The sequence below is a fragment of the Xyrauchen texanus genome, chromosome 11 (assembly GCF_025860055.1).
Source record: "Xyrauchen texanus isolate HMW12.3.18 chromosome 11, RBS_HiC_50CHRs, whole genome shotgun sequence".
Classification (NCBI taxonomy): Eukaryota; Metazoa; Chordata; class Actinopteri; order Cypriniformes; family Catostomidae; genus Xyrauchen; species Xyrauchen texanus.
This window is the reverse complement of record NC_068286.1, coordinates 14573662-14588025: the sequence shown is the minus strand read 5'-3', so window position 1 is coordinate 14588025 and position 14364 is coordinate 14573662. Positions and strand designations below refer to the sequence as shown.

Genomic DNA, 14364 nt, shown 5'->3' with positions numbered 1-14364 from the left:
CACAAATGTTAAAATGTTTATTCCTGTATGAAATGGAAAGTGTGTGTACTCACGTGAAGCAAAAGAAGAGTGTGGTTGCTCCAACCAGGAAGGCAGTTGCCGCGGAGACCGGCACATAGCGACTAGGCCTGAGCGGTTTTGATGGAACGGTGGGGTGGGGTGGGGATGTGGGTCCAGACACACCCCCACTCATGCTGATGCTTGGCATAACCCAGGGAGCAGGAAGGCAAATGATCCGTTTGTGTGTGTGCTTTTGTTGTAGAGACAGCACAAATGTATAGACTAAAGGAGCAGTTGTTGTCCTTTCAGCATTATATAAAAAGGCCACAACATGAGCATTGTTTCAGTCAAATTATCCTCCTTATGAGTGATAAAATGCAGAAATGTAAAAAAATAAATAAATAAAAAAAAAAAAAAAAAAAGAAAGAAAATAATGAATAGTAAATAAAAGAAAAGTTTTTGCAAATTCTTGATTTAAAATGTGAAGATGGGATTGGACTCTCTGGCTTAAAAATATTAAAAAATGAATATATGGTAATATACATAAAGTACAGCACAAAACAAAAAATAGCACAAATTATTTTAGTTTGTCATATGTTTTTTTGGTCAGTTATTAAAAAAAACAATCTGAAAGCAAAAAAGGAACTACCTCATCTCAAACGGCTTAGAAAAACTCAAATAAGTGCTGTAAAAACATTTGCTTTGAAAGAAAATAAAACGACAAAAAAAGCTTAAAAAGAATTTCTGATTTACAACTGCTTAATAAATGGAAAATTACACAGATTTTTTACAAATTTACAAAATCAAATAAACAATTTTGAAGATTTAGCAGTACAGCATGAAATGAGAGGTAGAAAAGGCCAGAGAGAAAAAAACAAGACATAAATTACAATGCAACAGCTAGAGACAGAGTGAGGAACAGGAGGAAGGAGAATTTTGTTTTCAGTTTTAAATGTAATTCAGTTTGGAAGGTAGCCGCAATAGTGAGGGAATTAGTTGGCACTCACAACCGTTCAGTTGAAGCCGTTTCCCCCACCATCCACACTATCAGAAAATGTAAAAATGTCTTTCCTTCATTTCAACCAGCACGTGCTACATTGCACCTCAAGAAATAGGATAGTAAGTGTCTCTCTCTTAAGTCGAAGCATTGCTGATGCACAGGTGATTGGTAGCAATGAAAAACAGTCCAGTTTAAGCTTACACCTGCATGGCTTTCCAACAACAGAGGCCTAAAATGAGATGCTCTAGCAAAAACAACTCTCTTGATGGAGCTTGCAGAGACAAAAGAGAAGTGAAAAATCAGCACTTAGCTCACACACATACCCACTAACTCTCCTGGCAATTGATCCAGGTTGGCCAAACGACTCCGAAAGGAAGAATCCAAGGATGCTCAGATGAGTGTGTGGGGCTTGGGGGAACAGGGAAGCAGAGGAGGCAATGGAAAAACAGATCTTACATTTATTTGATGGGACACTTTAGGGAATCCTTATGTGTGAGTGTATCAGGTCCAGCTATTAGCAGATGACGAGGCATTACATAAGGACCTCAGGGGGACGTGGTCTCAAGGGAGTGTCTTGAGCCATGCCCTCACTTCCTTCAGCAGACCACATGCACACTCACACGCAGGGTGAAAACACACTTGTATTTTAATCCAATGATGGGCCTTTTCAGAGGGCGTGTTTGACTGTACTTATGAATGTATAAACTCCATCTGAAAAGAACAAAAGAGAAAATTTGGCTTCTGAGTCAACAAAAAGTTATGGTTTCATTAAAATATTCAGATACATCCAGCCACTGTTTACAGTATATAATTATAGCCAAACATTTGTACATTTTGAAACTGTCATTAAGCTACTTTCAAACTAATTTCCAATCATCCAAAATAGTGGCATCACAGTCCATAGTGAAGCATGAGCCATGCGTATGTACTTAGTTAAATGCCAAAAACAAAAACTCTCGAAATGGTTTTCTTTTAAAAAAAATTCAAAAGTGGTTCGCTCATTCCAGTATAAATGTGCAAGCTTGTGTATGGGTGTTCAAGCATGTTTTATTCTTCAGGATTTCATCAAGTAGAAAGGACATCTTTTAGCCACGTACCTCACCAAATTGATTTGATATATTCACATCTCTCCTCTTTTGCATTCCACCTTTGAACGACTCTCCCACAGCTATAAACAAACTGCTCTTAATAACAAAGGACATGAGTAGGGCATTCCCAAACCAGTTTCTCTATGACATCACATAAGTTTTCACTATCAAATGTATGCAAACAAAAGGTAATGTTTGGATGTTTGCATAGCATCATGACTGTCTGATTTTGTGAGAGCACACAGACACTGGTGTGTGCGTGTGCACATGCTAAAGAAAGAGTGGCGACGTAATAACAGGTGTCCATTAGGGCTGGGGAAATATTTGTAAAAATTCAGATATTCTTGTAACAATTTTATAGTTTGCTAAATATTAGGCTAGTTGAAGGGAAGTCACTATCGATTATTTTAGTAATCGAGTTATCTAACGATTATTCTGACGATTAATCAGAAAAATTATTTAACTAAAATTGCATAATTGTTAATATGAAGTCAAGTCTGGCTAAAATGGATTCATTAGCCTAAATTTAGATGCACTCTACGATTGAATAACAACAACAAAACAATTGTGCAAACAATATCTAAAGCCAACAGACACCAAAAGCAGATCTAGAATAAAATATATATATATATATATATATATACACACACACACATACACATAATTCAAGCTGACAGAGATTGGCTACATAAGGTGTGCCCATCTTTTTTTTTTTTTTTTTTTTAAATGCAAGATCTACCTTTTCTTTAACTAGTTCAACATGATCTAGACATTTCAGTTAGCAACTCTTTTACCAGTCTTGTTTATTGAGGATGGGTTCCATTCATGGTTAAACATTTTATGGTGATTAAAAGGCCATTTTGTTTATTTTTTCTTTTTCTTTTTAATTATCACTTAGTGTACACATCACTTACTAACTTGAGAATCACGATTTTTTTTGCTTAGAATAAAGATCACGATTCTGAAGAGAAATTCTTATTTCAGTGATGTACAAAACCTTGACATAAGGGCCCTAAACAAAGTAACAATTTACTAGAGGTTCTGACAAAATGTTCTCTACATCAATCTATGCAAAAAATGTAATACATTTGTAAATCAAATATATACATTTAAAATGGAGATGCACCGATCGACCGGCCAGGGACCGGAATTAGCCGATTTTCCGCATGCTCGGCCAGGAGCCTCACGTCTTTCCGATTCGAATATATATATATATATATATATATATATATATATATATATATATATATATATACACATATACACAGTGGGTACAGAAAGTATTCAGACCCCCTTAAATTTTTCACTCTTTGTTATATTGCAGCCATTTGCTAAAATTAAGTTCATTTTTTTTCCTCATTATTGTACACACAGCACCCCATATTGACAGAAAAACACAGAATTGTTGACATTTTTGCACATTTATTAAAAAAGAAAAACTGAAATATCACATGGTCCTAAGTATTCAGACCCTTTGCTGTGACACTCATATATTTAACTCAGGTGCTGTCCATTTCTTCTGATCATCCTTGAGATGGTTCTACACCTTCAATTGAGTCCAGCTGTGTTTGATTGGACTTGATTAGAAAAGCCACACACCTGTCTATATAAGACCTTACAGCTCACAGTGCATGTCAGAGCAAATGAGAATCATGAGGTCAAAAGGAACTGCCTGAAGAGCTCAGAGACAGAATTGTGGCAAGGCACAGATCTGGCCAAGGTTACAAAAAAAATTCTGCTGCCCTTAAGGTTCATAAGAGCACAGTGGCCTCCATAATCCTTAAATGGAAGACGTTTGGGACGACCAGAACCCTTGCTAGAGCTGGCCGTCCGGCCAAACTGAGCTATCGGGGGAGAAGAGCCTTGGTGAGAGAGGTAAAGAAGAACCCAAAGATCACTGTGGCTGAGCTCCAGAGATGCAGTTGGGAGATGGGAGAAAGTTGTAGTAAGTCAACCATCACTGCAGCCATCCACCAGTCGGGGCTTTATGACGGAAGCCTCTCCTCAGTGCAAGACACATGAAATCCTGCATGGAGTTTGCTAAAAAACACCTGAAGGACTCCAAGATGGTGATAAATAAGATTCTCTGGTTTGATGAGACCAAGATAGAACTTTTTGGCCTTAATTCTAAGCGGTATGTGTGGAGAAAACCAGGCAATGCTCATCACCGGTCCAATACAGTCTCAACAGTGAAGCATGGTGGTGGCAGCATCATGCTGTGGGGGTGTTTTTCAGCTGCAGGGACAGGACGACTGGTTGCAATCGAGGGAAAGATGAATGCGGCCAAGTACAGGGATATCCTGGACGAAAACCTTCTCCAGAGTGCTCTGGACCTCAGACTGGGCCGAAGGTTCACCTTCCAACAAGACAATGACCCTAAGCACACCGCTAAAATTATGAAGGAGTGGCTTCACAACAACTCCGTGACTGTTCTTGAATGGCCCAGCCAGAGCCCTGACTTAAACCCAATTGAGCATCTCTGGAGAGACCTGAAAATGGCTGTCCACCAACGTTTACCATCCAACCTGACAGAACTGGAGAGGATCTGCAAGGAGGAATGGCAGAGTATACCCAAATCCAGATGTGAAAAACTTGTTGCATCTTTCCCAAAAAGACTCATGGCTGTATTAGATCAAAAGGGTGCTTCTACTAAATACTGAACAAAGGGTCTGAATACTTAGGACCATGTGATTATTTCAGTTTTTCTTTTTAATAAATGTGCAAAAATGTCAACAATTCTGTGTTTTTCTGTCAATATGGGCTGCTGTGTGTACAATAATGAGGAAAAAAATGAACTTAAATGATTTTAGCAAATGGCTGCAATATAACAAAGAGTGAAAAATTTAAGGGGGTCTGAATACTTTCCGTACCCACTGTGTGTGTGTATATATATATATATATATATATAAATAAATAACGTTCTTAACACAATTTCCCCCAAAATTGTCACATTTACACATGTGTTTTTCAGTGAAGAGTTCTGTGGAGCGAATGATGGGTTTCAGGTCACCTGTTTAATCTTGCTGTCAAAATTTGGGCCATGTGTAAAGTTTTCATTGGCAGGATCAAAGACTGAGTCACTGAGTTGAAGATTTGATTGTTGGCTGAATGTAATAAACATATCAATCCATGAGAGAGGAGACCTTTTTACTAAATCAGTTGTGACGTATAATATAAATTAGGTAAATATAAGGCCTCATTATATGAATTAAGAATGTGGAAATAAATAAGAAATTAGACAACCCAAACAAGACCATAACACAATTGAATACTGTATGACTATTAAGCACACATACACTTGAAGTATGACAATTTGTATAACAATTCATTTTAATTAATTGTTATAATCGTGACAGCCCAACCAACTGCTTGGCTGTGCAAGACCACTTGGGGGGTGGGGGGCACCTCACCCCCCAGAACCACACCTGATCACTTGTGCCTTATATTGAAATTTCTCTAAAGCCATTCGGTAGTGTTGTGTGAGGAACAGACTGAAATTTAAGTATCAATTCATCTTTTCCCCAATTTGAAATGGTGCACATGAGACATCTTTGTTTACATAAGCACAGCTGTGAGTGCACCTGACACTGACTAAAAACTTTGGGCTGTGGAAATCTACACGCAGGAACTCTGTGGTGCCTGGCGAAGGTTTAAACAAGGCAGGAGAAAAGGTAGAGAAGAAATCACCCACATTAGTTCTTGCGTGTATTGTCACCAATTTTGTTGAATGTGTGTGAAGTGATTTCACCCCCCCAGGAAGATGCTAAAGTAACATCAGTTAGGCCAAGGTGATGGTTGACCAATGTTCTCATAAATTTTTGAATGGAGTGAAGGTGCAATCCAGAATAGCAATTTGATACAGTAACCAACACCTCCAGGAAGAGGCTACTGTTACTACATATGAGAAGGCTGCACTTTAAAAGGTGCTACAACGGCAAGTGATTGTTTTATGAAGTAAGGCACAGAATGTCCCCAATGCCTGACAGATTTTATTAGGTGTCCAATAATATCACATCTGTATTAATGACAGCCCCAGGCTCTCTAAACAATGTCCAGCATTGTTTCACCACAATGATACGTTGGGTCTGTTCCAAAACCTAGTGAGCGTCCTCCGGAGGCAGCATTTTAAGACATCACAAGCACGCTCCCGAAACGAAGGCTGTTCCAAAAGGTAGGTTTCTTAATTATGCTTCCTCTTTTAGATAACTTGTTTTTGCCAAATTTTAAAAGGTAGCATCGTAAGTATCCTTCCCTGTGTAGAAGATCCCAGAATGCACCGTGATGAGCTTGTTGGAACAATAAATCCAAGATGGCGGACAAAGCAAGAGAAATATAGATTATACACCGATCATCCACAACATTAAAGCCACCTGCCTAATATTGTGTAGGTCCCCTAGTGCTGCCAAAACATCGCAAACCCGCACCTCAGAATGGCATTCTGAGATGAAATTCTTCTCACCACAATTGTACAGAGCGGTTATCTGAGTTACAGTAGACTTGGTCAGTTCTAACCAGACTGGACATTCTCTGTTGGCCTCCCTCATCAATGCATTTCCATCTGCAGAACTGCTGCTCACTGGATGTTTTTTGTTGGCACCTTTCTGAGTAAACTCTAGGTACTGTTGTGTGTAAAAATCACAGGAGATCAGCAGTTACAGAAAACCTCATATATAACATTACAACAATCATGCCATGGTCAAAATCACTGAGATCACATTTTTTCCCCAATCTGATGGTTGACGTGAACATGAAATGAAGCCCCTGACCCATATCTGAATGATTGTATACACTGCTGCCACATGTTTGGATAAGATAAAAATGTACCAGATGGGCTGGTTTGAGTAATCCTGCAACTGCTGATCTCCAGGGATTTTCACACACAACAGGCACTAGAATTTACTCTGAATGGTTTCAAAACAAAAAACAACCAGTGAGAGGCAGTTCTGCGGATGGAAATGCCTTGTTGATGAGAGATGTCAGACAATGGCCAGACTAGTTCCCACTGACTGTCAGGGAACCATTTTAAACAATTGTGGTGAGAAGAATATAATCTGAGAATGCTATTCTGAGATGTGGGTTGGCACTGATTTGGTGGCACGAGGTGACAATATTAGGTATATCGTTTTAATGCTGTGGCTGATCAGTGTAAAAATACTTATAATCCAATCAATACTGAAAAAAGCTTAAATAAATAACAGTTTATTAGGACACAAAACCATATTTAGGCTCATTAGAGGACAGCGTAATTTCTCTTGTGTCACCTGCATTGAAATCAGTTGCGAGTTGAGTGTCCTGTGTGCTGCACATGAGTGCTATTTGAATGATTTGTGGAGCTGCCGCCAAACCGCTCTCTTCTGAGGCATCATTTCAATAAGGATGCTGTCATAGAAGGCGAGGAAGCTCATTTAGTTTTGGAACATACCCATTATTTTATGAAATTATGCTTCCTCTGTAAACACGTTTACATTAGGACAGGGTAAAAACATAGATTTTTTATTTAAACAGTCTTAATATCAACTCTTAAACCCCAAGATTGATTTTTACTCCAAGTTGCAACCCTTTACAATGCGAGAAATTAACTCACATTTGATACCAAATATTGTGTAATGTGACTAAAAATGTCTGTGAATAGCCACTGGCTGGTAAATGTTGAGGTTTCACTCATCAGTGATTGTGTATAGGGCTGCAACAAACAATATTTTATTACATCAATTAATCTTATATTATTAATCAGATAAACAAAATTAAATGTCCTGTATTTTTGTAAAATATATTTAAAAAAAAATTTGAAATGATGAACAGTGTAAGGATTTGGTTTGATATACAATACTAAATTCACGATTCTATTTTCTATTTTCAGGATTTGTTCAAATCCGAAGAGGGACTAAAAATCAGCCCAGCAGAGGGTAATGATGACACCAGAATAGAAATATTAATAATTCTGATCAGCTTGGCATTATCAGGAGGACTATCAAATATCAACCCTTAGCATTATTAAACATTATATTTAGTACAATCATCTGTAATAGGGTTGTGCCAATAGATGATGATCTCAGGGATCGACAATGGTCAGAGTGATCCCCAATATCTGATGCCTTTGACGATGACATTATGATATTTGGCTCGTTTTCCCATTAATGTATTTAATTATTATTAGGTTACTATTTTTAAATTAATATTACAAATAATTTGCCCATAGACACGCGCTTGAAGAAACACACTATATTATAGTATTAAGAACAGAAGACAGAAAAGCCGTCTATGCACATGTATGACACACTGTTTGTACAGAGTTGTGCAGTCTCGTGGAACGCATGTAAAAGGTTCTCATTCTTTGTTGCAATCTTCTGAATTTTTTTGCAAGAACATTTTCATTTATGAGTGCTGCAAAGGACCTCAGACATCTCAGCTCAGGAGGTGCTCTGTGTTAAGTTTGCTTTATTTCCACAGAGCAGTTCATTGTGACCACAACTCTGCAGCCTGTACATCTAAGATTAACCCTCTGGGGTCGGCAAACGCGCCGGCGCGTTTTGCTGTTTTTTTTTTCACATAGCAGTAACATAGACTTAAAATACTCCGTCATTTATGGTCATATAAATACAATCAATACATGATTATAAACTATAGAGGGTCTTCTTTTTTTGTGTACACTCATATTAACATCAAAACCTTGTGTTTTTTTTTAAATAAATAAAATAAAAAGGGTAAGCTTTCAGCAGTCTCTGTGTTCACGATCATATTTCAGAAACACGTCACTAAAATTAACTTAAACTCCGCGAATTCTTCTCACACAAACATGAAACATATGTCTAAAGAAAGCTTAAAATGTCTACTTTTAAATAAAACAATTCAAATTTAAAACAAATATTCTCCTGCAATGCAATCTGTTTGAAACAAAGCGATGTACATTTTTTACCGGTCCATCTCATTATCTGTAATGTGATCCCACCCACCAGCAGAGCGCCATTCATACGCTAATGTGCTGAGGCGATCAAGGGAAAAGTACACGCCCCCGACTGCGAGATTTGATGTAAACAAACACAACTAAACTTTTCTGCGTGCTTGTAACGATACACAGGCGATCAAACTCTTGGCTATTAAGGAAGAGTTAACATTTTTCTCAGACGAAGAGGTGGACATTTGTATTTTGAAGAGAGATTTGTTCCAGCAGAGGATACAATTTCAAACGAGTAAGTCATTTAGTTTTCATTAGCTGACAAGCTATTTTATATAAACATGTACATATTTTACTAGTGGGACTGTTTCCAGACAGGATTCAAAGTTTGACATGTCCTAATAGGCAAGTTTTAGTTACATGTAAATGTTGTTATTTACATTGTATGCTGTATGATATAAATATGATATGTAATATGATATAAAAATAATATGAATGTTAGATTATATTTTAATGTGTTTATGCTGACTCGTTATCATCAACAAAGCTTGTGCTTGCAAATATCTGTTCAGGTTAAAATGCACTTTAAATATGCCCATATTAGAAAATCAGCATATTATCATATGTATTTTGGATCAAATAAATGCAGTCTTGGTGAGCAGAAGAGACTTCTTTTAATGGTAGTGTAGGTCTAAAATTAAGTAAAGTCTTTATGTAAAGAAAATATATAGTCAGATTACTTCTTTTAACTTAAAACTTGATTTTGATCATTAAGTCTCCTCACATTAATTCTCTCTCTGTCACATTCCTCACTGATAGGCCCAGAGGAGTGGTCTTTGTGTCCTCAGGTGTGAATCTCATCAATATTCATGATCGTTCACGCCTCCTCGCATATTACCATTCAGCTCTAAAATTGTCACACAAAAGTTAAATGACTATATTGTTTTGTATGAATGAGTGATCAGGATGATTTTCACATCATTTTGTAGCAAAACTCTAGGCTACAAGATCCAGTTCTCAAAAGTCAAATGTTTAGCATGTTTAGTATGTGTTATATGGCCTTATTTCAGTGACTTAAAATTTTAGTTTTTTCAAAAACCATGCATAAACATTATTTTCTCAAAAATACAAACCTGTACATACATGTTGCTCACATATTATTGTAGCCCAGTTTGTGCTGAATACAGTGTTATCAGACTTTAGCCATTAATATGTTTTTAAGCAACTGAAAAAAGCACAAATGTCAAGGCATGTCAAAACTTCTCCAGGGCCCAAAACACCCTCAGACCCCAGAGGGTTAAAACATAAAATAATAACATTCTGTGTTATATACAGTATCTCACAAGAGTGAGTACACTCCTCACATTTTTGTAAATATTTGATTATATCTTTTAATGTGACAACACTGAAGAAATTTCACTTTGCTCAAATTGAATGTAGTGACTGCACAGCTTGTATAACAGAGTAAATCTGCTGTCCCCTCAAAATAACTCAACACACAGCCATTAATGTATAAACCACTGGCAACAAAAGTGAGTACACCCCTAAGTGAAAATGTAAAATTGGGCCCAAGGTGTAAATATTTTGTGTGGCCACCATTATTTTCCAGCACTGCTTTAATCCTCTTGGGCATGGAGTTCACCAGAGCTTCACAGGTTGCCACTGGAGTCCTCTTCCACTCCTCCATGACGACATCACGGAGCTGATGGATGTTAGAGAACTTGTGCTCTTCCACCTTCCATTTGAGGATGCCCCACAGATGCTCAATAGGGTTTAGGTCTGGAGACATGCTTGGCCAGTCCATCACCTTCACCCTCAGCTTCTTTGACAAGGCAGTGGTCATCTTGGAGGTGTGTTTAGGGTCATTATCAATACTGCCCTGCAGCCCAGTCTCCGAAGGGAGGGGATCATGCTCTGCTTCAGTATGTCACAGTACATGTTGACATTCATGTTTCCCTCAATGAACTGTAGCTCCCCAGTGCCGGCAGCACTCATGCAGCCCCAGACCATGACACTCCCACCACCATGCTTGACTGTAGGCAAGGCACACTTGCCTTTGTACTCCTCACCTGGTTTTCGCCACACACGCTTGACACCATCTGAACTAAATAAGTTTATCTTGGTCTCATCAGACCACAGGACATGGTTCCAGTAATCCATGTCCTTAGTCTACTTGTCTTCAGCAAACTGTTTGCGGGCTTTCTTGTGCATCATCTTTAGGAGAGGCTTCCTTCTGGGACGACAGCCATGCAGACCAATTTGATGCAGTGTGCAGCGTATTGTCTGAGCACTGACAGGCTGACCCCCCACCATTTCAACCTCTGTAGCAATGCTGGCAGCACTCATACCTCTATTTGCCAAAGACAACCTCTGGATATGACGCTGAGCACGTGCACTCAACTTCTTTGGTCGACCATGGCGAGGCCTGTTCTGAGTCGAACCTGTCCTGTTAAACCGCTGTATGGTCTTGGCCACCATGCTGCAGCTCAGTGTCAGGGTCTTGGCAATCTTCTTATAGACTAGGCCATCTTTATGTAGAGCAATAATTCTTTTTTCAGATCCTCTGAGAGTTCTTTGCCATGAGGTGCCATGTTGAACTTCTAGTGACCCGTATGAGGGAGTGTGAGAGCGATGACACCAAATGTAACACACCTGCTCCCCATTCACACCTGAGACCTTGTAACAAACGAGTCACATGACACCGGGGAGGGAAAATGGCTAATTGGGCCCAATTTGGACATTTTCACTTAGGGGTGTACTCACCTTTGTTGCCAGCGGTTTAGACATTAATGGAGTTATTTTGAGGGGACAGCAAATTTACACTGTTATACAAGATGTACACTCTACTACTTTACAAAGTGTAATTTCTTCAGTGTTGTCACATGAAAAGATATAATCAAATATTTACAACAGATGAAATGAGGGACTTATTTCTAGAGAAAATCTTATGGACTGATGAAAAAAAAAAAAAATATATATATATATAGTCCCTTCCAGATGGGTTCAAAAGTCTCCAAATATCTTTAAGGCCAAGATTTTTACACATCCTGTGACGCATGAATGTTGCTCTAGGGGGCTTGCACACTTTTGCTTCACTATGATCAAGGACTGAATCCATCAAAAGTTTCCTCCCAATATTATATCATGAGAGGTGCCAGCAGCTTGAAACATCCCTTCAAGATCTATTAAAAAAAAAAAGTCCTGATCATCAGCGTTAGGTGCATAAATATTAGCAAAAATATTATTTTTAAAAATATAAAATAAGCATTATTATACATTTTATTCAGCATTATATACAGTTTAATACAGTACACTCATTATTTCTGAGGCCCCAAGCAACCAACCAATCCGGAGCCCCATTTCGAAAATATTACTTAAAAGAATTACATAAAATGCATTTTAAATAGTAACTTTTTTTTTTTTTTTTTTTACATAATGTGCACTGATGCATCAAGCCCAATAAGACCAGGAACATTCAATATTTCATGCTGAGGTTAAATTACTCTGCAAAGAAATGGAGCATCTCGCTCCAAGTCAGACACGCTTCTCATTCATGGACATGCTTGCAGTACTTCTTATCCTGTTCAACAGCATAAAAGAATGACTGAAACCTACTACCTGCCATCTTCACATGGTGATAGTGAAGCAAAACATCTCCGTTTCCTCTCACAGAATCAAAGTCTTTCCAATGATAGACAGACGGGCAGACAGATAGACATTCCTTTCATATAGCTTATGCAGTCTAACCAGACGCACCCCTCTGCACTCCAATCATAAAACAGACAGACACACCAGATGAAAGCTGGGGCAGCTAGTTATGCGACCCAATACACTGGGAAAATCACTGGCCCAAATCCAGGAATCGTTCGATTAAATCCAAGCACAGGCATGTATCTGGTAGGAGGAAACACATAGTCTCCGTTTCGGTTTTGTCATACGTGAGTCATTGATTTGCAGTAACCTGGTTAAGGCCCTGGTTATGATTTCAATTGAAAACAAAGGTTGCTATTTTTTACTCACTGTTGACTGAAATCATAACAGGGCATTTATAGCAAGTCATCTGATGAAAATTAATGACTCACCTGTGAATACAAAACGTGCAGAACTGAAGAACGTGATCTTATTGTAAGCAGGTGAGATGATTAAAGAGATAAAAAGAATAAAAAATAAGTGTCACGTTGTGCAAAGGTTTTACTTAGAAGCGGTGTGTATCTTTTGGGTGTGTTTCGCTGCAGCTACACGGCTGTCATCGGATTAGGCCTCAACATGAATCCGCGCGACTTCGATTCTCAGCTGCGGATTCATAACGGGGCTTTAATCGATCAATGCAACTGAAGCGAAAGGCTTTGATTAATCCGCATATTTATCTGAAAACTGTTGATCATAGACGTTAATGTAAGATCTATCCGTGGTCACCACCTTGACAACTTGGACTTTAGAGAACTGACAGCGACGAGATGTGGCGAATAATCGACTCACATGTCAAAAATTTCGATAATTTAATAAATATGGAAGAGTTCAATCGATATTTACACACCGAGAAGTTGTAACACAGCTGGAAAGGACCATTAGCATGACAGCTAGCGTTATAGCTCCCCTTTTAAAACAATGTTTACATTAAAATAAAATAATACCACTGGCGACCTACCTGTCAGTTCATTTGCGTCGCTGCTTTGGAGGATTGGTGCGTGTGACATTGGTTATCCTCTTTAATAGATTAGATGATGACTTTAATCTCTGTTTCGATCTTTGGGTGGTGGGGTCTCCCGACGGCTCACTTAGCCTGTTAGCCTGCGTCCAAATTATGAAGCTTTCGCCTTATTTCTTTACACACCCGTACATAGTAAATGCCATTCGCGGTTTCGGTTCCACGCGCTAGTCGTTACTATTTCCGTTAAATCTATATTCTGTCGCGCATGACTTGATAAAGCAAGCTTAGCTTGAAGCTAACGGCGGGTTTTACGTATTTTCAACCAGCTCAGCTGCACGAGCCTCTCAGAAGAATCCGAAGTCTCCGCCTTCCTGTGAGCTCATTCGCCGTCAGCGACTATCAATCAAAGCGTAGCGACCAATGGCAAGACGCAGGATAGCATTGACTGGACTTGTCAAACTCATCCGAATCTCAGGTGTTGATGAAAAAGCATAACGGGCACCTGTCAGGAGCGCGCTAGTGCACAGGGCTGCCCAAACAAAGAGCGAGCATTGGTTGGGCTTTCAGTGTTTTTATGGGTTTTTTTCTTCATTCATAGTTAATACTGTTAATACTTTTCAGCCTGTAATGAACTGACAGACATAAACAGCTCAATGAAGGATAAAAGTGACACATTGACATTAAATATGTGTAGAGAGGTAGGGAGGTAGACCGACATGACGCTTGTCTT

General features: G+C 38.7%; 1 protein-coding gene across 2 annotated transcripts in view; it reads right to left on the bottom strand.

Annotated features, from left to right (window-relative positions):
• The window catches only part of LOC127651511 (palmitoyltransferase ZDHHC5-A-like), a 37855-nt gene extending 23890 nt beyond the window's left edge, over window positions 1-13965 (bottom strand). For both annotated transcript variants that reach the window (XR_007971588.1, XM_052137373.1), the window contains exons 1-2: window positions 13632-13965; window positions 54-1711 (exon numbers count right to left, since the gene is read on the bottom strand). Coding sequence is in view for 1 of the 2 variants with exons in the window: in XM_052137373.1 (XP_051993333.1) it covers window positions 54-208 (155 nt within the window). In the remaining variant the exon portion in view is untranslated. The remainder of the gene's footprint in view (window positions 1-53; window positions 1712-13631) is intronic.
• Window positions 13966-14364: the final 399 nt, after the last annotated feature.